Source organism: Thunnus albacares, chromosome 9 (genome assembly GCF_914725855.1).
Source record: "Thunnus albacares chromosome 9, fThuAlb1.1, whole genome shotgun sequence".
Classification (NCBI taxonomy): domain Eukaryota; kingdom Metazoa; phylum Chordata; class Actinopteri; order Scombriformes; family Scombridae; genus Thunnus; species Thunnus albacares.
This window is the reverse complement of record NC_058114.1, coordinates 31,455,344-31,480,982: the sequence shown is the minus strand read 5'-3', so window position 1 is coordinate 31,480,982 and position 25,639 is coordinate 31,455,344. Positions and strand designations below refer to the sequence as shown.

Genomic DNA, 25,639 nt, shown 5'->3' with positions numbered 1-25,639 from the left:
CACTATAAAAGCACTAAGCGGCTTATGCTGCTCTTATAAAAGACATGCATATCTGAAAGCCACCTCGCCTTAAGATTTTAGCAACATGCTGTTAGGGTTTGACCTATATGGGGTTTTGAAGACCAGGACTGATAGGGATGCATTAGGATTAAAGTTGACAATACTTTGAGCCAGCTGATATTCAGCCGTTTGAAATCTACAAAGTGTTCATTGTTTACAAATGAATATTATTCTTATCAGGAAGGGAACAGTTTTTTCTTTTGAGAGTTGTGAAGAAGTCACAAGCCATCAAAGTCATGTGTTCTTTCAAGGCTCAGTTTATTGTTGCGTTCCTTTTGTGATTTTAATGTTAAAAACACATACAAAATTATATATTCTAAATACTGGGATTTAAAAAAAAATGCATATCTACTGTTTATTTTAAGCTTGTTGGCCTCATGCTAACTCATGTTAGCTGTACCACTCTGTATGATCAGTCGCTTATTGCGGCAAACTTTCTCACCATTCTGTGTAATTGACATTACTGAGTAAAATCTCCAACTTTATGACTCTTGTGCCACTGTTACACATCACAGATTAATATGTCAGTGGTTTTGTTACAAAATTAAAATAATTTAAAGGGGACATATGCAAATTTCCAGGTCTATATTTTTATTCTGGGGCTTCACTGGAATATCTTTGCATGATTTACTTATTATCTAATTTATACTGACTATTTATGCAGCTCTCAGTTTAGCCTCTGTCTAAAACAGGCCGTTTTAGCTCCTGTCTCTTTAAGGCCACCCTCCTGATCAGCCCACTGTGTTCTGATTAATTAGCTTCCAGAAGCTGCGTCATGGCCGACTTCCACCAGCTGCGGAGGCTACATCGACAAACCATGAAACAAACTATAGTAGTAGAATTTCACTACTTTTTCTTGTTCTTCACTCAAATACATCCATACATGTTTGAGCCGAAATCCAACCTGAAATATGAGAGTGGATGACATGAACAACACATGGAAAAATTTTAACGTACAGCCATTTGTGGTCATGCAGGACAAGCCGACATCAGCTCATCAACAAAAAAAACCACAGCAAACGAAGCATTCAGAGCAGGTTGAAGCCCTGGCTTTTGACTTGCAGAGAACATTTCTACATATGTGAACCTCAAGTTTTGGAACTTTGCTAATGTTTAGCATAAATATCCAACATCATAACAGTATATAAATAACAGAAAACCACAAAAAGCATAATATATCCTCTTTAAAGACATAACACACTTCACCATACACAACCAAATATGCCATATACATTGTCTCTTTATCTGTTCTCCGACTTCACCAGAGCCTTTTGATCTCAGAGTGCCTCCATTATTACAGAATTTTCTCTGCCTCTGTCCATCTTTGTTCTCCCATCTTTATTTTATTATCCATCTACATGACTGAACATGTCAGAGCTATCTTGGACTTCACTTCATATGCAGGCTTCATGTTTTTCTGAAATTCCACTTTCCATTCTGAGTGGCTTCTTCCTCCTCGCTTCTCTTTCCTTTCTTGGTTTCCCCCTTCTCTCCACACCTCACACACTCCTTTTCTCACATTGTCATCTCCTTCTCACCCTCCTCGTTCTTTCTCCCTCGCTTTCTCTCCGCTCCCTCAATAAAATGTCTCGCTTTCTCTCCGTTTGGTTTTTGCCACTCTGTTTTCATCTCTCACTCTCTCGGGTGCAGTCCTCCCTGTATGCTAATAATGTCCCCTATGCTAAGAAAGGAAGCTACTTAACCATTCACATCAGGACCCAACACATGCACGCACGCATAAACTAACACGCTTGTACACGCACATACACACCGTCTACCTTTGCCTGTGGAAGTGTGCATCCCTCCTCACTCTTCTGTAGTGGAGCAACACAGTTTTATCTTTTTGATATACCTTGTTTTGTTTTGTGTTTTTTTTTCCAGAAGCCATTATTACAAACAGAAAAACCCAGCAGATGTTATTTTGTTTTAACTGCGTACTTTGACAAACTAGAACCGTGTATTTTTATTGATCTCTCAAATGATTCAATGTTTTGTGCCACGCTGCCATTCACCAATTTAGTATTTTTGCAACCGTAGACTATAGTTCTGTAATATTGCATCGTCATTGTGCAATTATTTTTTAAGTGCCAAATAACTCACCCACTGTGTTGGGTCTGCCAATAATTTGAAAAACTGAAGGCATGCTTTATATACTCACCCTGTAGATATAATGCAAATAGCATATTTAATATCCTTTTACCAGAAATCAGTTATACCATAGTGCTTATAAATGTTTTCTCACGCCTTCTATGCATTACATTATAGTGTGAAAATCAACATCTACTTGAGATTAGTCCTCCGTTACACATGTGTCTTTTTAGTGAAACTATGTTATTGTTTTGCATTATCATCCTTTTCAAATCAATTTGCAGTTACAACTGCACTACCCATACTTGACACCTCATAGTTTTGAGGGCTATTTGCCAACTTGCCTCAATTTAGTTATGTCTTTAGAGGAGGCTTTTGTGATTTCCCCAGCCATTAAAGTCATTTAAAAAGTCAACAGTAAAGGATGAGTCTTTCCCTCTGTATGACAGATGGGTAAAGCTGCAAGATTAGATTGTTGGTGTCTTATCAACTAACTCATACCATCCATGTCAGGAAGGTCGGTAGACAGTATTTCAAATTGCATATGCTTTAGAAAATAGTCAGAAAAAGGGTAAATTATGTGATTTGTAGTAAATGTGCTAAAACATGCAAAACCTGTGCAAGGAATTTAAAGCTAAATAGAAATCTAGAGTGGAGTGGACTCTGTCTGTAGAACACATTGCCAAATCAGTCCCCAGTACAGCTGAGGTTCTGTCAACCTGGATACCCTTCAAGGGCCACTCCACCAATTTTACACATAAAGATCAGTTTAGACGTCATGGGGAGTAAAACATACTCTGTGAAAATAGTTGTGTGGCTTTGGAGGATCTTTGTCAATAAGAAACAGAACATGTCTAAAAAATAATAACCCAGATGATGTCACCGGGGTTATCTCAGCTTGTACTCGGAGTCAACAAATTTTTAACAGAAAGCCTTTGGAGCTTTGCAAACCTTAACCCTTACTGGAAAAAAATATCAAATTTATCTCTGCCTTTGCTGCATCCATTCTTACCATCGTTTTAAAAATTGGACTTTTCAGCCTTAACTTTATGGAAGTGCAATAAGTGCACCTTTAAGAAACAAGGTTCTACATTTCATATGGAATTGCATAACTAAATGAACCTTTTAGTGAGCATTTCCATATGTATCTCATTAAGTATGGATGGGGTAACTCCAGTTTGTGAATTTGAATTTAGTCTCATTTAGACACTACTTAAGTTCTTACTTTCTTGCCATTATTATCATCATCTTACCTTGCACAGTGTGTCGCCAACATATGTAACAGGCCATTTCGAAAAAACCATTTAATGCTGTTATATTTTAATTCTGTCAGTCACTCATTTAGTCATTTGTTCATCTGTCGAGTTAATTTCTTATTATTATTTATTGACATTTCAGGATCATTTTCTGTGCATTCTAGTGTAGAGCACTTAACAATATAGCTACAGACAAGGACCTAATCATTTTTTTTTTTTAACATTTCCTTAATTACAGGCTATTATGTATTCACTCCACAAGGCTGGAATAGCTTGAGTAACAGCTTAATCACATCAACACCCACACAGAGAAATCCTCCCCACTCCTTCACCGCCTTCAACTCGGCTGAGGGAGGTAATCTATACCAGCTTGTCCTGCAGGCAAATCTGTTAGGGCAGCGACACAAATTAACACATGTTTGTGTTTGTGCAGAACAAGAAATATGAACGGCGGCTCATTTCATTTTTGAAGTTGACAGCGTAATTTGATTTGCACCGGGAGGAGGGAGGCAAGTAGGGAGGGAATAGAGAGGAAGAAGAAGAGGAGAGGAGATTTGATAGACAAGGAAGCAGAGATGGTAGATGAACGCAGAGTGACATGGAAAGTGATGGATGGAGGAAGAGATCGCTGTGTTTAAACACTGAGGTGTGTTGCTACATATTGGTGTTTGAAGTATTAGCTGGTGTCTAGCACAGAGATGGGACACAGCATTTACCATAAAATATTTACAGTAGTAGACCTCTATGACTTACAGCTTGTCACATGCAGCACCTGCTGGTTAACATAGCACCTGCTGCTGTGTGTGTGTGTGTGTGTGTGTGTGTGTGTGTGTGTGTGTGTTTTAAGTGTGTGTGTGTGTTTTAAGAGTGGGTATGTGAAGAATGACTACGCTGCATCAATTTAGCTTGAATTTGATCTTTTCTGTCTATATATTCTGTTATTCAGTGAGTCCAAGTGAGTTCCTTATTAGCACGCAGCACACTGCCACCAGTTTATTTCTTTACCCACTGTCAGCTGCAAAGATTATAATGACAGACTTTGAATGATGAGCATCTGATGGGTTTAATAAATACCCTCAACACAAACACACACACACACAAACACACACAACCACATACACATTCACCTCTCTCTGTAGGTGTGTGCTGGAGCCTTATCTCTCTCTCTCTCTCTCTCTCTCTCTCTCTCTCTCTCCATCTCTCTCTCTCTGGTTTATTATTTAAACAGACATTTAACTTCTGCGGCATCAGTTTACTTTCTGATGATAAGTCACGCCTTTGAAATGCAAATCCACATACACACATACACACACACACACAAGCACATCAACAGTCTTTGTTACAAAAATTAGTTTCTGTTAATGTTCATGCAGTTCATGCAATTTCTTGTCATTTTGTCTTTTTTACTGGCGACCCAGGCTGAGTTTATCACAGACACCATACGCTTTAACATACAACTGTATGCGGATAATATATACAGCTTTTCTATGTTCTCCTCACAAAACACAACCGCACTGCACAATTCAGTAAGTTTTATATTATCTATTGATCAAATGACTATGACCCTATGAAATGGGGTCACTTGTAGTGACTCCACTAGTGATGAACATACTTAATTCATACCTAATGCTGCAGTTCCCCTTTAGCCTCCTTTAGCTCATTGTTTTGGTTTTCCATCTGACAGCTTTTTTCTGCAATAAGAATCTGAAAATCTCACTCTATGTTACATGCTCAGCACCAAACAGCAGACAGATAAAGTAAAGAACTAGTTGGTGGATATATTCTATGTTATTAATAATGTAGCACTTTCAGTTTCACTGTTTCAAATTAAATGTATTATAGTGGAGCATTTAGCAGCTAAACATACAGACTGGATTCACCAGAAACATGAATCTAAATGAATTGCTACTTTTGCTTTGTGTCTACTGGATGTGTATAGCTGGAAACTGTTTGCTAACATATAAGTGTTAATATGTCACATGTCGTGTTTTCAGCTGTTGCCCCCAAGTGCCCAAACATCAATTTAAGCAGCTTTGTTTTCCACCTTTATGAAGTGATTCATTCCTCATTTTCTTCACATGTCATGTTTTTATTCCTTCTCTTAACAAGACACATTAGACCAACAGAGAAGAGATATTTGATATAGCCACAACATGTGACACAGCTTGGGGAGTGATTACTGGAGCATATGCTGTACCTGTTCAACTTCTTGCAGTTACTTTTATAACTTCAAAATGATATTTGAAGGTGGAACCTGACATGACCTGGCTTACAAGATGGTGTGTCTGTGTAACTGTATCTGTGGAAACAAACATTATTATAATTGTCAAGTTGGTTTTGAGGTTATGACTTTTAATGAACTTGCATGAAGTTAGGGAACGTAGCAAATTTGTGATATGAAAATCAGCTCCATAGCTAATTTTATATTTTTATTCATAAAAACTAGTAACGTCATATCAAGGTGTTAAAAACAAATTACCTGCCATGACATCACTGATTGGAGGTGTGGCCAAATGCAGGCATAAAGCACAGGTTTTCTTTGTTTTTTTTTTTGTTTTTTTTATTGTTGTTTTTTTCAGTTTGGAGACAATTTAAACATCAAACGTGAAAATGGAGCTGTAACAAAATGTAACTGTATATTTCCTTGACTTTACATAGCTAGACACCATATTTTCATGACTCTGTGGTCATATATTAAATATATTCATATGATAAGACACTCTGCTTTTTAACACAAACATCCATTTTGCCGCCGTAGCACTGCTTCACTTTTTTACCTGTCACCAGGCAAACAGGGCACACCTGAAAATGAGATCTGGCTGTGTGTTTGTCCCTAGTGCTGTCTAAATAAGGTTGAATGAGTGAATATCCTGTAGCTCTGTATTCATTATTTCCAGTGAGAAATGCTTTGTGCCTCATCAGCATATTCCCCAGCCGGTTGCCCTCAACATGCTGTTGTCTTCGGGGGTTGTTGTACGGAGGGAGCAGATATAGATGGAGCGCCGCAGAGGCACTGTAAATATTTGGAGCTGCTGTTACACCATTTGTTTTAAGCAGACATCCACAGACTGTAGGGCAGAGTGTTCTGTAGATAGGGAGGTTGGATCAGCATATGGTACAAATATTTGTCTTTTTGTATTACACATCACATACAATGCTACTGGAAATACCTTCTTGACAACTGATCAATACTTTTTTGTATATCTCTGTAGCTCAGCAGGTGCCACAGGGCAAATTTGTGTTCAGATTATTGAGAAAACCTTAGTGATGTCATCAAGGTGCTCATCTTAGGCTCGGAGACAACACATTTCTATCATCACAATTTGAGGGCACAGACTTTTAAAGGTTTGTGTGTTTACCATGCTAAGAGTGTAAAAATTGTTGCATTATGGGAAATGTAGGATCCAATATTTCTAGATTTTGACACTAAGGACTTAATGTCAGGATATTCTGGCCTCTGTTGCATCGGCCATTTTTATTTCAATCTTTCAATCATCTTTATGTATCTGCACTACTGAACCACTAGAATATCCCTTTAATTTGTGCTCTCCAATTTGTAATTTATCTTTTCAGATGAATCACATCAAACATTACTGTTAACTGTCGAGTACTTTGAATTGCCTTGTTGTTGAAATGTGCTATACAAATGAACTTGCCTTGCCTTAACACTTGAAAAGGATGCCATATAATAACATAACATTGTTTAACAGGCAAAATGTGAAGTACATTAAATTCATGTGCCTCTGTCCATAATTAAAATAATAAGTCCATTACATCCAAGCAGTTCATGTACAGTAGGGTCCAAAAATCTGAAACCACTTTCCCATAATCAGACAAATACAGAATTAATCATTTGAGAGGATGGAGTACGTAATGTGAGAGTAAAGATTATGTCATTTGAGACCACAAATAACTAATTTGAGAAGATTAATTTGTAATTTGAGAGCGGAAATTACTCATTTGTGCACTCATATTAAAATAATAATAATAATAATGATGCTTCTAACACCTGCAGGGTGAGAGGATTCTCTCACACTCTCTGTTTTATTTTTCTTAATTTAAATCTCCTCTCCATTGTTTTATCTCCTCCAGCCTCACTGTCTTGTTCCCTGTATGCTTGTTTAGCTACATATCCAAACCTTTTTATTTTGTTTCATTTATTTGAGAAAGAGAAGGAAAGACAACGACATAGTCATGAGGTGTCCCATCAACAATTTGCTTTTCAGATCATTGCCTCCAATTCACCATTATAAAGGTGAGACCAGTAACATTTTAAACTGCAGAAAGCAAAAAAGAGAGGATTTTTTTATTGACACAGACACAAATTCTGCATTTTCTTTTGAGGATAATAAGACACGTCTGCTGCTGCAGTTTACCAGCTTCACTGACGCTGTTTTCCCTTCTCCTCTCTCGTGCTGCTGTTCTTTCTTATTCCGTCTTTCCTGACGTCAAGTCCCAGTCAAAGCATTTATTGTCCTACGCACAGTTAAAACAAGTTTCTCTCTACAATGACATTCTTCCTTTGCCTTCCACTCTGAATACCTCCTATCAAAGAAACACAAGGTATAGAAATGAATAATATAAAAATAAAGAAAATAGATAATAAAATGTCAGGAGAGATAAAAAGAAAATAAATAAAATATCCAAAGAATACCATGTACAGTATACAAATTACAGAGTAGTAGTAGTGGTCAGTGTGATGGCCTGGGGATGAAAGCTGTCCCTCAGCCTCAAGGTCCTGCATTTCACACTTCTCTACCTCCTGCCAGAGGGAATAAGTGTGAAAAACCTGAGTTGTGGGTGGGTGGGGTCTTTGATGATGTTGCAGGCACTTCTATGGACTCTCTGGTGGTAGATGTCCTGCAGAGATGGTAGGAGCTCCCTGAAGATCTTCTCAGCAGTCTTTAACACACTCTGCAGGTGTTTGCGGTCCATGGCAGTGCTGTTCCATACCACACAGTGATGCAGCTGGTCAAAATACCCTCTATGATGTTGTGACATGCTGAATTTCCTCAGTCTCCTTAGAAAGAACAGCCACTGTTGTGCTTTCTTGACCGGCTGAGTGATGTTACATGTCCGAGTGAAGTCATCACTGATGTGGACACCCAGCAATTTAAAGCTGCCTACCCTCTCCACTTCAGACTCACTGATTGTCAGTGGTTGATGAGGTCTTATCTCCTTCCTCGTGTCCACTGTCATCTCCTTGGTCTTATTTGTGTTGAGAAAGAGGTTGCTGTTGTCACAGCATGTCACCTCTCTCCATTTCAGGACGGTGTTGTCCTTTTGTGAGGCGACACAGTCGTAGGTGAATAGTGTGTAGAGCATGAGGCTGAGGACACATCTTTGTGGGGTGCCAGTGTTCATTATCACAGTGTTTGAGGTTAGATTTCCAATTCTGACAGACTGTGGTCTGCCAGTGAGGAAATCTAACAGCCAGTCACAGAGCGTGGGGTTCAGGCCAAGGTTGTTTGTGGGTTTGTGGGGGTGGACTGTATTAAAGGCTGAGCTGTAATCAATGAAGAGTCAAAGATCAAGAGTCAAAAGGACAGATAGAGGAAGAGAGAACAGAACAGAGAGAGGATTAGGGTATACAGACCATGACTGTAAAAAATAGATGTGTGCTGCAAAAGAAGTATTAAAAAAATCACATCTTTCTCCTGGTCTAGCATTCTCTCTCTGGTTAGACAGAGATAGCGAGGATAAAAGCTGGATTCCTGGATCAGGGTTCACCTCAATATTGTTATCCCAGGGAGCTTAGAGGCCGAGCAGCTGTATCACAGCCGCAGAGATCACGGATGGTGGCTTTTAGCCAAACCTCAGACATAGACACGTATGATCTATCCTACACAGGGGAGGAAAATGGAGCGTGTCTGGCCTCACCGGAGCTGAAAGGCTGATAAAACTCAACATTTCCAACACGTCACCAAAGACTTTGGCATCATAAACTCACTGTGAGGGCCATGTAGCACTGAGGAAACTTAAGTGGCATGTTGAGATATTTAATTCATTTCTTTTTCTGTAGAGTGATCCAATGTCATGTAATGTTTTTTTTATTATTTGATGCTTTTCACTTCATTCTGAATGAGTTGTGTTTTTGTTTATTTCATTTTATGGATTTTGTTTCACCATATTTAATTTTTTTCTTGCTGTTATTATTTTTAATTTTCTGTGTGTATATATATATATATATATATTGTATATCTATTATATCTGTGTTACACAATACAATGACATTTTATGTTCAGAATTGTTTGCTAACGTTTGTTTGCTAACACTATCTAGCCAGCACAGTAATTGAATCTTTCTTTCCTTTTTTCATCCATGCTTCTCTCCTATGCTTTCATTTTCACAGCAGCTCCCTGCAGGGATGTTACAGTAGTTGGATGACTATATGCATGTAAACTTAGGCAGTATCTTAACATCCAGAGCATTCGCACAGGCATCTTAACTACCACATCTACTCACTGTTAAGAGACAAATATCAGTACATCTGTAATTCCTCTATTCTATACTACTGTATTACCAAGGCTACAAATGCAGTAACCCTGAACTGGGAGTAAGTGCAAATCAATTCGAAACTGCAGCTTCCCTTTTTAATTAGCAGTTTCAATGTGAATCGCTGCTCCTATGCTGTTGTTTTTATATGTGTCCCTTCATTTCCTTTCTTATAAGAACCTAATATCATTGCAAGAACACAAAGGATGAGGAAAATCCTCCAAACTGAGGACTTTTTGCTCATATCTTATTAATGTGTTGGTTTAGGACTTGGCAGTTTTAGTGTTAAGATCAGAATTAAGATTAGTTTTGACATTGAAGATGAGTGAAATAACAGTGATGAGTGAAGGGTCCTCAAATATTGCAAATCAAATGTGTACGTGATTTGTTTGCACACTTGTGCCTCTTGTATCTCAACATGTTGGCATTAAACTGCCTCTGTGTGTGTGTGTGTTTGTGTGTGTGTGTGTGTGTGTGTGTGTGTGTCTGTCATAGGCTACTTTTGAGGACAAATTTCAGATTTAAGACCAGATAATTGGAGATGGCTTTTCCAATTGGGGGCAAAAGCTGCATCCCAAAGGTTAGGGTTAGGGTAAGTCTCCAGGAAATTAATGTAAGTCTATGTAATGTCCCCAAAACTGACCATGATCTGATATTTGTGTGTATGTGTGTGTGTGTGTGTGTGTGTGTGTGTGTGTGTGTGAGAGAGTGAGTGAGGGAGAGAGAGAGAAAGAGAGAGACAGAGAGCGAGGGAGAGCTCTGCTGCCCCACCACCGTTGGCATACTCATCATTCTTCCTGCCTCGCTCTTTGTGATTGCCAGCCCATCCCTGCACTGCAGCTAAATTGAATCAATTAAAATCTTTCTTGTAGATGGCTGCTGTTCCTTCCACAAGATTAGGCTTTGATCAAGAAACACAAATAAATAAATAAGCCAGTGGAAAGGGAATAGAAAAAGAATGAACTCAATTAAATGAGGGACGCGCCTGTCTGCGGGTGTCAGTGTGAGTATGTGTGAGTATGTGTGTGTGTGTATGTGTGTGTGTGTTCAGCGCTAACTTGTGGATGCAAATGTACTGTATTTGTTTGTGATGGAGTCTAAACAAAGTTTTACATTTTTGCATGTTGCTTTCATAAGTGTATGTCTATGGATGATGTGTGTGTATGCATGCATGTGTGTGTGTGTGTGTGTGTGTGTGTGTGTATGAGAAAGAGCTTATGTGCAACTACTTGTGAACTAATGACATCATGAGAAAATACAAAAACAAACCTTTTAGCTTATGCGTTTGAGTGTGTGTGTGTGTGTGTGTGTGTGTGTGTGTGTGTGTGTGTGTGTGTGTTTTCTCTATATCTTTGGCATATATCTAACTATAAAGAAAGGAATCTCTGTATATCTGTCTGTCTGTCTGTATGTGTGTCTATAGCGTATATCAACAACCGATCGACTTCAGCAATACACACTTGGCAGGTGTATTGCTGAGGACCCAAGGGAGTGCAGTGTTGAATGTGAAGTTGTTTGGATCAGGGGTTCTTGATAAATATATTAAAAATACCTCATAAACAATGTTGCTTCTGCTTCTTCTTCTGCCCGTGGAGTCAACGAGCAGAAATACAGACAGTGCCACTCTGCCTTTGCAACCCACATTGTGGTTAGACGGGGGATTACATCTGTAGTGATAAGAACTACCATAGAGAATGAATTGAAAAAGTTCAGAGAGTTAAACTCTACTATTCCCCTTCCTCACACGTGGACTTGATATGTATCAAATCAAAATTTGTAGCATCTACCAATAGCCTGCATGTGAGGTCTTTAGGGAGCATTGTGTAGTGACAGACTCAAATCCTGTAGTGACAAATTATGGTTTGTCCAAGTGGTGTTGCCGTACCAGGTTGTCCAAGATGGCAGACATGCTTGCACATGTGCTACTCAGATCAGATAGTGACAGGCCATGCTCACATAGTACTGAGGAGGTCATAAAAATGTTGAAATATGGCAATAGCCTACTATATCTACAAAAAAATACAGTCCCAGTGATTTATAAGTATACAGGAGCCACTGCTCGTAATTCCTCACAGAAAAAAAGAGAAGAATATCAGCAGAAGAATGCGAGCAGAGGCGAGAGCAAGCAGCAAAGCATCTGTAAGAGAGCAGGAAGCAGTCTGTGTACCATTCAGAGTGCTCTGTATGACTTCATTAAGCCATGATATACAATACATAATATATACATTATGATTATGATAATCAGGGACATGTATCATACAATTACATCTCAAACACATTAATTCATGCCATTGTGTAATATGCAATAAAAATGCATATGATTTTCTGATGCAGTTACAATCCCAATTCAGTTTACAATAATAGGTCCGGCATGCACGCTCACCATCAGGTGTGTATGAATTTTGTGCATATGGTAGGTTAGGCTCATATATGGGAGCTGTACTTACTTTTTATCAAATATCATACCTGGTCCAATCTGTGTTGTCCACCTCAGATATGATACAGTTGGCTAATATTTATTGTACAGTTGGTCAGTACTTTTGCTCATGCAGTGGGAGTTCTTCATCTGAACTGATTGGAATGATACATTCTGAAAACTGCTATGTATAATACTATAAGTTCTCAAATAGTGGTCATTATTTACCTCAACTAAAGACAGGCTTTACTTCAAATCCCCCCTGTTTTAAACTCAGCAGCAAATTCAACAGCTTCCTCCATGTTTAACTGTTGTCTTGATATATTCACAATAATGTACATTTCAACAACCCTAATTCCATCAGTACAACAACATATTTTCTCTCTTGTTCATTTCTCCTTTTAACAGGCATGCTGTCCTTACTCACATATTCATTCCAGTTGGTCCAACTTTCCTTTTCATTGTAACACCACTGACAATGAAACTCAACACTTCCTGCACAGATGTATCACATTAAAAGCCTTTCAGCAACTCAAATGGCATAGCCCCTCTTTTTTCTGACAGGCTTTTAATGTGAAATAGCAAAATATTAGTGAAAGGAAACAGGATTTCTGTTGAAAACATAAACTCAGAGTTGCAGAGTGGTGAGTAAGACATGACTCCGTTGTTGCACAGATGCACTAGTGCTGTAGAAATGAACATTATGCTGAATTTATCATGTGACCTGTTAGTGTACAGACAAATCCTCCTCCCTTCATTGTTTTCTACCTGCCTTTTAACATGGACCAGTCCCTATTTGTTTGTGCTGGACATACCCTGGCTGATAGTTTGTACTTAGTTATTACTTGAATAGCAGCTTTTATTTGAGATTTTACTATATATAATACTGGTTTTCACCATGAAGACATAAATTAAAACTTCCAGTGTTGACTGAACAGTGATGACATCATACCTTTCTGCAGCCTGTTACAGGAGCACATACTGTACCTCCTCAGAGGCATTACTGCAGGTGTCTCTATATATGTGGCCTCAATGCATCCCTCTGGAGATGAACTGTAGTGTTGACTGACATTGGATAATGAGCACTCCATTTCGTCACAGAGTGGGACGATGGTGCAAATATAAAGAAGGACAGGGAAGGAAATATCTGTGTGTGTGTGTGTGTGGGAGGGGGGGGCTAGTTCATGGGCGGGGGCGGTGGGTGTGGGGGACTCCCCAGATGCCTGCAGCAGGTAATGGAGCTTTTAGCATGGAAATCAGAGGCAGAGGGAGGTGATGGTGGTAGTGGTGGGGGGGCGTTGGACATGAAATTGCTCTAAAAGACCAGAGCACTCCTGTGGGTATACTTGAGGTGCCCTGTCTCATCAGTACATGCATACTTTGCAAGTACTGGATTTTTATGTAGCCGCACTGACCAGGAGTACCGGAAGGGTTTGATTGGACAGAAAAAGTGGATTGTATTGTTGTTAAGGAGGTTGGTATACTATGATCATATGGGCATTTGCCTTATTTGTTTTATTGCTATGTTGCAGGTCTAAAATAATCATCCCAGTTTATTACAAATTGGTACTGTTTTTTTTGTTCTTTTTTTTGTAGTTTAGGCATTTGTCTTATTGGTAATAATAAAACCAACTTCCCAAGAGAATTAGACATGGCGACATGTTGGGGAAAGAAGGACATCAGATTTTTTAAAACTAACCAAGGTTAACCAGATGTATTGGAAAAAAGAAAACAAAGGTGCAAAGTAAAAATATTTCCCAAAATGTCCTTTTTTAACATCCATCCACAGCTTTCCTGTCTACGGAATTCAACTGAAATTTCATTTCAAGTGGTTTAGATACAGTAATCTGGCTAAACCTAAAGCACCCATAGCCTGTATAGAAAGACAGACGTAGTGAATTGTGACATCACCCATCGGTTTGCATTAAGCCAGTTTGAAGCCCAGAGTTGCTGTTTATGGTCCATGCCATCTTTCCCGTTTAGAGCCAGGACCTTCCAAATATGGAGTGAGGGATGTTGCCTTTCATGCTCTGGAAACACGTCCCGCTACCTCGGAAACACCGAGTGGTGCACACATGGGCTAACATTAGCTAACTAATACAGCAGGTATCATTATCAAGTAACATTAAACTTACTGAAATATTGCAACAGTAGTCCGATTCAGTGTGAGTCCCAGAGTCGGGGAGAGCAGCAGGTGAGCCAGCTGTCAATCACAGCTGTAAATCAACGCTCACACAGCAGACATCAAAGCTACTATAAGTCTTCAAATCTTATTAACAGAGAAATAATTTCCAACATGACCACCAGCACACTTATTAGAGGGCCCAAATTTAGCAATTGAGACCGTAATGACTTATTGAAAAAAATGATTGACTTTGTATTTCTAGAGAGAAGTTGATGCTTTTTGAATGGGAGTCAGTTGGAGCATCTAGTGGCCGTCTGTGGCATTGCACTTCTGCATTGGCTTTAGCCTCAAGCACAGGTAGTTGCCACTTGGGCACACCTGGTATGTGTTATGGGCAACACAGCACTTTACAATGAGGCCAATATGTGTCGCACTTCAGGTGACTTGTTGAGACACAATCATTATATATTCCATCTTCATGGTAAATGGTGTTTTATTGAATTAAAAGATGTGACAGACACATGCAGAGTAAGGGAAGGAAAAGCTGAAGTCTATATATTGACAGATATTTATTATTTTTGCTATATGCAAACACGTTTTGGCTCCCAGAACAAAAATGGAAGCAGTTGCAGAGGAACGTCTGTCTGTTGTTTGGGCCAAATGATCAGATTTTGAAATGTTCTACAGTACATTAATGCAGGGAATTTTAATTGTTTCACCAAAAGAGAATAAACCCATGTTACTCCAAATAAAGCAAAAGTTTTCATGACACATGATCCTTCTAGTGTAAGTTCTATTTGGGGCTGAGTCATGGATTTAGATATGTCTTTCTCTAAAATTAGTCTGTCTGTGTTATATTTAGCATAACCACACTTTAAGTGGCTCTACAGGGTAATAAGTCTTATTTTACTGCAGCAAATTATTAAACAGCGAAGCTTGTTGGTTTTCCTTGCACACGGGAGAAATATGCCTCATTATCTAGTGGTGGTTATGCCCAGATGGACCAAAAGTAGATTTTTTTTTTTTTTTTTTTTTTTAATCAAGGAGATCAAAAAGAAAATAAGTGAAAAATGAAATAGTTGCATCCCTGGTGATTTTGACTTTTCATTTTGTGAGAGATAATTAACTGTAAACCTTTGAATGTGAAATTTTTTTTTCCATATGAGAAAAATTAAGGTCCAAAATATTTCACATACTGAATATAACGTTGCATCCTCTCTTAGATTTTTTTTAAATCATGTTTGTGTTCATGTTTCTTCTCTGACTGTCCCTTAACTACCCAGCAATGGAATATATACATTTTTATATACTGTTTAATAATGTGATGAAAATTTAGAGGGAAAATCAATAATTGCTAGGGTACTGCTTCTGTTAATTAAATTACAGTATAATTCTGCAGCAACAAAACTACAGAGACTTTTTTTGAAGACACGTGATGACATACTTTAATATCCTTCCTCTGTTATGTCCTGTCATTCCTAATCTCTTGCCTTTTTCATTGTAACAACTTCTATACTCATATTTATTTCTTCTTCGTAGCTTGCTTGTAGTTTACTTGTAATAGTCACCTCAAGTTTTGCACTTTATATGTATGTTTTGTCTTAAATCAATGATTTATTTGTTTTGAACTTGTATATTTTTGTGTTATGGGGTTTCTGAGACAAAGACATCCATCTCCATCACCTTCAGCAATAATTTGTTCATTTGAACAGTTTTTGGTTACACTATAATATCCTGTCTTGCTTTCAGTGATGAAAATTTCAGAAAACTAAAAAGCATAGTGTGTTTCCAATGTGTTAATGGATACAATACTGTATTTTTATTGTATTTTATTAAAGATTTTTAAAGAATTTAAAAAAGGACAATCCCAAACTAATGTCCTCTCTTTTCTTTCTCCTCTCCTGCAGGTTTCCTGAGTACAGGTGACCAGGCAGCCAAAGGGAATTACGGTTTGCTGGACCAGATCCAGGCTCTGCGTTGGACCAGTGAGAACATTGCAGCCTTCGGCGGCGACCCGTTACGTATCACTGTTTTTGGCTCAGGCGCCGGAGCATCCTGTGTCAACCTGCTCACGCTGTCTCACTACTCTGAGGGAAACCGCTGGAGCAATTCCACCAAAGGTAAAAATCATAAGCCAGCGGGGAATTCATGAAGTATCTCCATGCATATTTAAGTATGTATGCAGTACATTTGCATATCTACACTATATGTGCACCTATATGGATGTGACTGGGTGGGCACAACATAGCTGACAGTTGAGTTTTGCAGATTCTGTAACATTGTGCATAGCATTGTGACTGTGTGTCATGAATGCAGCCTTTTGTTCTCATGTAGGAGTTGGTTTTCCTGCATTTAACTATAACTACAGCAGTCAGCTGTGATAATAGGATGCTACTTGAGTTCAAATAGTGTTGTTTCCACCTGGCCAAACAAACACTCCGGAGGTGAAATAAACTGCTCCAAGCATGCATGAATGCACCCTGACATATTAGAAGAAGTCAGGATGGGTTATAATCATGTTTTGCTGGCAGGTAGACATTTACTATACATATATTATACACACAGACGTACTGTAGATGTAAAGCCCTGCACTGCAGGAAACTTTCTACAGTCAGATGTTATTTGTTTCACACAAAAGTAGCAGTATACGTTAGAATGTGAGCTGTTACACAAACTGCAAGGAAAGCACGTGGTGGCTTTCTTAGTGTAAGCAATGAATGTGCCTTGTCACCCTGACATGTTTTCCCCGTAATATAGTAGGATATGGTCAGATGCATTTGGCATGACAAATTGGGTGCTGTCTGAATTTACTTCTTTTATATCATTTTCTAAAACAGACAGACAATTATTTTTTTTAGCAAACATTACAGGAGGAAATAGTGCATCTGTTGAGAACTATTTTCAGACAGGGATTAATAGAAATTTGGTGGTCTACTAAGTATTTATGGGAGACTCTTGAGGGACCGTGTTGAACTGTAAGGTGAGGGTCATGGTAGGTAGCAAGGCTAGCACTACTGCTAGCAAGCTAATCTGCTTGCATGTTTACTGCCAGCTGACCACTATCAGTTGTGTGAGCGATTACTACAACAACATCTTAAAGACCCAACTGACTTTTTTGCTCTGGGGAGGGTTGTGTGTGTAATTGACTCTGATCACAGTGTTAGTGATGTCACTGCTTTGTCAACAGTGAATAGAGGTTGATTAACAAGCACTATGTTTTTCCCGTTGCTGTTGATGAGTTTATACATCTTTCAATGAAAGAAATAGTGTCTGCTCATGGTAATGAAGGAACATTTCACCAAGTGCCACCAAGTTTCAACAGTGTGGCTCATCAATGTGTTTTTAATAGTTTTAATCAGGCTTTGGATGCAAACGCAATAATTTTTAGTAGGATCAATTTTTGGTCTTATCATGGGATTTGTTGACAATATGAAAAATATAAAATACAACAAGACTTAAACTGAGCAAACTTTTTAGAAACAGATGTTTAGTGTGATGAGTAAGTAAGTAAGAGAAGTATTTCTGGCATCCTGGTGACGGTGGGAGGTATTTTAGCCCTTTGAGTTCACTGTTTCTTCTCTATTCAGTTGCAACTGTGTCTGCATGCGAACAGATTTTGATGTCTGAGATTATATAACTTTGTTATTTTCATGCTATTTGAAAAGGTTCCTCAATCCTCATAATTTGTCTCTTTCTTTCCTGCCTGCCCCTCTGCTGTTTCGGTCTGCAGGCCTGTTCCAGCGGGCCATTGCCCAGAGTGGCACAGCTCTGTCCAGCTGGGCTGTCAGTTTCCAGCCAGCTAAATACGCTCGGATGTTGGCCCGCAAGGTGGGCTGTAACCTTGAGGACACTGTAGAACTCGTGGTGTGTCTTCAGAAAAAACATTACAAAGAGCTGGTGGATCAAGACATCCAGCCAGCCCGCTACCACATCGCCTTTGGACCTGTTATTGATGGCGATGTCATACCTGATGACCCTCAGATACTCATGGAGCAAGGTGCGGGAAAACAGTTGTGTTTTAAGTATTTAGCCCTTAGCACGGTTAGCAAATTTGTAATAAAATTAAGAAAGCCAAATTAAAAGAACCAACCATTTTCAACCATGCTGTCATCATTTGTGCATCACCAGCCATTTGTGCTTTAAATCTCTATTTCCAGGTGAGTTCCTCAACTATGACATCATGCTGGGAGTGAACCAGGGCGAGGGCCTAAAGTTTGTGGAGCTGATCGTTGACAATGAAAATGGCGTCCAGGCTAATGATTTTGACTACGCCGTGTCCAGCTTTGTGGATGATCTCTATGGCTACCCAGAGGGTAAAGACATCCTCCGAGAGACTATCAAGTTCATGTACACTGACTGGGCTGACAGGCACAACCCAGAAACCCGCCGGAAGACACTGCTAGCCCTTTTCACCGATCACCAGTGGGTGGCACCAGCTGTTGCCACAGCTGACCTGCACTCCAGTTTTGGGTCACCTACATACTTCTATGCTTTCTACCACCACTGTCAGACAGAACAGGTGGGTCATTGACCATATGGGTGATATCTGAGCACACATCTACTTTATGGATTATCAACAATGTGATAAAAGTTACAAAATAGGCCTACTGTTGCCATGTTTAGAATAGACAGCTTTATTATTCCCCAGTGGGGAAACTCATTTGCCACTAAATCAACTGATACAGACAACAAACAATATTTACATTGTATTCACAGTGCACAACAAATAAATAAAACCATAAAAAGCCATTTATGACATAATTAACAGCTGAAAGGTGCTATGGATCCAGACCACATCTAAAAGTGAAAAAAATCTGACCACTGCGAGAACAAAAGACCTTCTGAGACATCACTAGTTGCTCACTCGTTTCTGATCATCTTATCGATCCTGTTCATATCATCCTCAGTGATACCCCCAGCCCCTCAGCATAAAAAAGGACAATAGCCTTCTTGAATACAACCTCAGTATTCTTGTTCCAGTTTAATTTAATGTCCAGTAAGATTGATATTTGTAAGACAATTTCTATCTGCTGACCCTTAATTATCACTGGGAAGACCTCCTCCTACTTTCTGAAATCAATAATTAACTCTTTGGTCTTCCCAACATTCAATTTTAAAAATATTGCATCACACCAACTGAAAAATGATTCGACCTCTCTTTTGTAGGCCAGGTCATTGCCTTGGTTAAATGGACCCACTAGGTCGGTGTCATGTGAAAACTTGTGAATTTGACAAGACACCTTACTATGCCTATAGTCAGCAGTATAGTGTGTGAATAAAAAGGGGGATAAAACTGTGCCCTGTGGGGCTCCTGCTTTAGTTAAGATACTGTCAGACAGTTTGTTATCAAGCCTGACAAACTGAGGTTGTGACAAGAGATTATCTAAGACCCAAGCGATAGTTGTGTTGTGCAGCTTAAAATTCATTAATTTGTTAAGTAAAAGGTCTGATTGAATTGTATTAAAATCACTCAATTATTTTAAAATCTTCAATTAAAATAAAAAAAACATAATCCTAACAGAGCTGGCAGTTGTTTCAAGGTGGCTGTGAATGCCATGAAGCATAAAAAGTGGAGCATCATCTACTCCCACGCTCTTCCTATACACAAATTGTAAGGGATCTTGAGAGACTGCAATCTGTCTACTCAGGTGACCCAGGACAACCCTTTCAAAACATTATATTATGTGCAACATCAGGGCTATAGGTCTAAGATTAGTGAGACTACTATTCACATTGTTGTTGTTAACTATTGTTAACTCCTTACTCCTAGTTTTATTTGTATAACAACTGTCTGCATATATATTGTTTTGCTTTCATAACTACACTGAGTAATTATACTCAGTGTAGTTTTCTTTTGGCATATTCTTGCTTGAACAGGCTAAGGCTTGTAACATGTACTTCAACATATTAGCTTAAAATTCAGCTCAAAGCCATCTCTCTCCTGTCATAGCCATCCCTTTTATTTCACATCTTGTCTCTCTCTGTAATACACTGAATAATGGGCCAGATATGGTAGGCAAAATAATATCAAAAACTTATCTCATTTCCCTGTTTTCCCCATTTTCGTTGTCCTTTGATCTTTCTGTGTGTATCACAATATCCATTGTGTGTCAGCAGCAAAAATAATGCCTTTTAATGGCCTGTATCTGTCACATAAATATAATAATGCTGATGTGATTTGATTCATCTGCTGCTCATTAGGTGCCACCGTGGGCGGACGCAGCACATGGAGATGAGATCCCATATGTGTTTGGCCTGCCGATGATTGGACCAACGGAGCTGTTTCCCTGCAACTTCTCAAAGAATGACGTGATGCTTAGTGCCGTGGTCATGACCTATTGGACAAACTTCGCAAAAACAGGGTATGATGACACTAAAAGTGTTGCTTCTAATGGCCAATACCAGTCCTTTTTTACACATATATTTTACATATATTTCCCTTATGACATGACTCAATCCTGTTTACCCTTACAAAGCCTGTTAACTTAGTTAAAATGTTTGTTTGCATGAGGCTGCAACCCAAGACATAGAGTTAGTAGCTATAAGAACTAACGGAGTACTGAGTAGGCTAAACCATTTCATGTCAGCATTGATGTCTGTAATAGTTACATCCAAGTTTTGTCTGTAGTTTTGAAGGATATAGGAAATTAAGTCCAAAATTTACACAGCATTTGTATTATATATATATGTAATATATGTAATATGTTAATGTTTGATGATGCTAGCAAGGATCATTATGTTTTCCTCATGCTAATATAAGGTAGCCACCACTAACTTTGAGCACAGAAAATTGATTATGGCACTGTCCAAAGACAATGAAATGTCATTTATCGGTGTTTTATCAGTGACTGGTATTGATTAGGCTTCCATGGTGCAAAGCCATAAAGACAGATTTAGCATCAAATTAGACATTTTCGATATAGCACTTCCTGTTAGACCCTACTTACGTCCAATTTCTGTTTTTGCAAAAGGCTGCAGTAAATTCTCAAATGTTGGACCTCATCAAAATGACAAGAGCTGCTTAACAGAAAATCAGGAGTTATGGAAAATATGCTAAGTGGCAGCCAGTGGTATTTTATATATTCAAATATATATATATATTCAAATAAGAAAATCACTTTTTGTGGTGTGAATCTGATAGAAAGCAGCGTACAAAACAGTCCATATTGGTGTAGTAAGTCACACAGCTTCTTGATCCACAAAATCATCTGCCCGTTTAGTTTATGGAGCAGCCTGATTTGTAAGCTTCAGCTTGTTCATATAATAGAATTTTATGAAGGGTCTGCCAAAGGGTTATTAAAACATTTTTATTTTCTTATAATCACTTACAGCACTTGATCAACATGTAATTACCATTACAAGAGAATGAAAGAATTGATAATTTAATTGTAATTGTGTTTCCTTAATATTAACCTACATTTTATAATCTGGAGTGGTAAATTGTGCTGTCGTGTTTTATGGACTGAACAGTGTAATTGGTATTCTATACAGATACCCTCTACATATCTTCAAATACATTCTTAATTAATGGTCGTAGCCTGGAGAGTGACATTCTCGATGGGACAAAATTAAAATCCCACCCCCCCCTCCTTTATGTCTCATGTTGCCTTTCAGCATATAGTCCTGGTGGTAATTGTTTTTCGGGAGCGTAATGGGGGACATTGGTTTTTTCAGTGCACTGCCCAGTCGCCCTGAGGGGAACAGAAAGGCACTAATGATCTACATATATAACCCCAAATTGACGTGGAATGCCGGGTACCTGGGAGATTTATGCCACCAATTTGAATGGTTAAGCGTGTTCTTGATGAGGTCTGGCTGGCTCCATATTCTGCTCTCAGACAATGGGGCGCTCAGTGGGTCTGAATGGGTCTCCTTAGCTCACATGGCTGGCTCTGTTCTGCTCAGATAAAGTGTAAGTGGGTCTGTTAAGCACAGAATCCCATGCTGAATGTGCTCTATAAGCCCCCTCTGTATATACTAGTTGTTTATATGGGGGTACAGACCAGCAATTACAGAGCAGTTCAGCCTTCTGTTATGATGAGTTAATTCTAATGTTTACCAAAAGTAGATGGTGCATAAGATTCAAAAAGTAGCTATTTCTGTTTGGTTCATATGCCAGCATAGTGACTACTGAAGCATATGCTTTATGGAAATTATCAGCATGGTTGAACTGCATCTTTACCCAAACATATTCCTTAGCTAGAAGCTTCTTTTTATGTATAAATTATATATAAATAGGTTCACTCGCAATGAGACATCCATAATTTAAAAACTGTTTTTTTTTTTTGCTTGTGAATAAAACTTGAAATTAGGGAAACGTCTGAAGTTATTAGCTATCTTAAGACCTTTTCATTCACTCAGTATCTTCAGAAAACCAATCATCTGTGAGCAATAATACCCCCCTCAACCTTTTTTTTGATTTTATCAGGTGTGATATCTCAGACACTGTTGATTAAAGTTTGATGAAACCTGGGGGCTGCATCTCACCACTGCATTCCAGTATTTTCATAATTACACTGATTAGCCTGAGGGAGATGCTACACTTAGGTTAAAATTAAAATTTTAATAAGCAGACAGTCGTGTCTCAAAAGGTCCACTCCACTGCTAGTTTTGCTTTAGTTCTTCCTGTCCCCTAAAGTAAACAACCACAAGGTGACATAACTATCACTGATTGGTTAGAAGAGGACTGCATTGTCCATTGGGGAGCTACACATCTACTGTTGCATTGTTTTAAAAGGACAGGTGTACTGTACTATTAAACCATCAGCAGACCTCCCTTATCTGTGAATTCTTTAAAAGGTAAAAATTTCTTCTTTCACTCTTATTTTCAGGGACCCAAACCAGCCAGTCCCCCAGGACACCAAGTTCATCCACACCAAACCCAATCGCTTTGAGGAAGTGGCATGGACACGTTACAATCAGAAAGACCAGCTTTACCTGCACATTGGCCTGAAGCCCCGCATTAAAGAACACTATCGTGCCAACAAGGTACAGTCTCATTTTACTGAATGAATGTTTTTTAATGTGGGTCTGCTCAGAGATTTTGGAAAAGCAGCTTGGGGCCTGTGTCATAAAGGGACATTAGTGGCTTAGCCAACTGTCTTTAGATTTCCCTAAAATCGATATCAATACGATGGCTTACTTTTAATCGTATGAGATCACTGTGGTAACCTTTAGTGCACGGCTAACCTGGTCCAGAACAGGTTTTTTTCAGAGGAACAGAACAAAACCTGTCAACTGGCCAAACACTGACACATCAGCTCACTTCTTGGTTTAAAATCAGGGCTTTTAACAGAGGGATTACAGTTACCATACTAACTAGGCTAATAAGCAATGATTACCACTGTACATTAATTGTGCTCAGTTTCCTGTATTCCTGCCAAGATTTCTGACAGCTTATTTCGGTGTAGCTCTTACACTGTAAACAGAAAGTTTACTAACTATTTTTAATGTTAATCAGTTTTAGCAGCTGATACTGTCTTACTTTACTTTTACCTGTTTTGAATTTTGGTCAATAATAGTGTGTTCATCATCATAAAAAAACAAACAAACAAAAAAACATAAATAGTTATTCATTTCCCTTGCTCACTCTACACTGAACATGCTGCAGCTGTATTTAAGGAGGGCTATATTATAGGGATGTGCCCAAGTACAAATACGTTAGTCGGCAGAGCACAAATAGTGGGTTTTTTATGAATAGGTCAGTTACATCACTACCTCAGTCTCTCTCCTCTGCTGTACTGTTATATGTGTCAGCAGTTCTCAACTAGGGGAGTCACATCCACCTGATACATGATGCATATTTCCTTATTTGGACATCACTCCCGGAGTTGGGGGTGTTCCCCAGAGATAAAGTTGAGCTACTGACACATGCAAAGTGCTCCCAATGGACTCTCCATAATCTGTTGTTCCCCTTCTCCTTTCCACAAAGTTAGGTTACAAAAAAATAGGCAATAAATAAAAAGTGTAAAGCAATAATTGCCTCTGAAGTTCTTCCCTACACGTTACACAGTGTGCTGTCTCTGTGTTATGGGTGTATAAATAGGTAGAGGTCTGTCTGCAATGAGGTGATGAGTAAAGTTTTAGTTCAGTAGTCATCACAGTGGTCTATGATCTGTAAGACTCCAGTTCGAGACCTGGTGTGGGGACCTCCTTTGTGTAAGGGAGTTTATTCATGAACACTTATTGTAACACGTTAATTTTCTAAAATTAAAAGCATAATAAAAACAAAACAGGATTTTTAAGCCTCTTTCCACTTTTATTTGAATACAATACAAATACAAATAATTTTGCTGCCTCAACAAATACAGATACAAATACAGATACTGGGCTCTCTGCACATCCCTACTATATTATAATTTATGCACTTAAATATAGCCTTAGCTGTAATATTCAAATATTTTTTTTACTATTTCCATTCCTGCTGATACACAGAGCAAAGCTAAGTCATGTCAGTGATACGGTACAGTTAAGATATTTCTGTTCAAATTCATAACTTGATATGGTCCTCTCAACCCAGTTCTCATCTATGGTATCCCTATATTTCTTCTCCCATATTTTCTCTTATTTCATCAGGTCAACTTGTGGTTGGAGCTGGTTCCTCATCTGCACAGCCTCAATGAAGTCACCCAGCTCATCCCTACTACCACCAAGGTTGGTACTAAATCATCTACTGCACATCTGCTACTTAAAATGAACTACCTGAGTCACCCCCTCCAATGCAAAGGTTTAGAGTAGACCCAAGAAACCTATGCAATATTCAAATTGTTTGTTGACCCAACACACATCTAGTCCTGTCCTCAAATGCCCCCTATGAGCTTCAACTTCACTGGTTAGACATGATAGTAATTGTTACATAGTAAAATGCTAATTCCTCTATTTCAAAAATAGTCACAAAGTTGTAGTTGCAGTATGATTAGGACACAATTCACTTTTGTTCCCATTATGAGCCAAGAAGTGTCACATGAATTAATTTTACTTTTAGTTGTCATATCTTGAATTCCATACTTTCCAATCCCATAAACAGCAACTCAGGTGTTATCAATTAATAAAGCTCAAGCTCAAGCTGCCAAACTTTGTGCAGTTATTGCTGGAAAAACAAACCATGCATTCACTAGTAATATGCTAAACCTAGATCTCTTTGTCTGAATCATAATTAAAATCATTTTTCATAGCTGGAAACAGAATAAATGAACTGGA

The 25,639-nt window shown here is 38.6% G+C and overlaps 1 protein-coding gene across 2 annotated transcripts in view; it reads left to right on the top strand.

Moving 5' to 3' along the window:
- Positions 1-25,639, top strand: part of nlgn1 (neuroligin 1) — a 354,066-nt gene that overhangs the window by 319,083 nt on the left and 9,344 nt on the right. For both annotated transcript variants that reach the window (XM_044360565.1, XM_044360566.1), the window contains 6 exons: positions 16,348-16,560; positions 18,171-18,437; positions 18,598-18,959; positions 20,642-20,802; positions 23,272-23,428; positions 25,016-25,093. In XM_044360565.1, the coding sequence (XP_044216500.1) occupies positions 16,348-16,560; positions 18,171-18,437; positions 18,598-18,959; positions 20,642-20,802; positions 23,272-23,428; positions 25,016-25,093 (1,238 nt within the window). The remainder of the gene's footprint in view (positions 1-16,347; positions 16,561-18,170; positions 18,438-18,597; positions 18,960-20,641; positions 20,803-23,271; positions 23,429-25,015; positions 25,094-25,639) is intronic.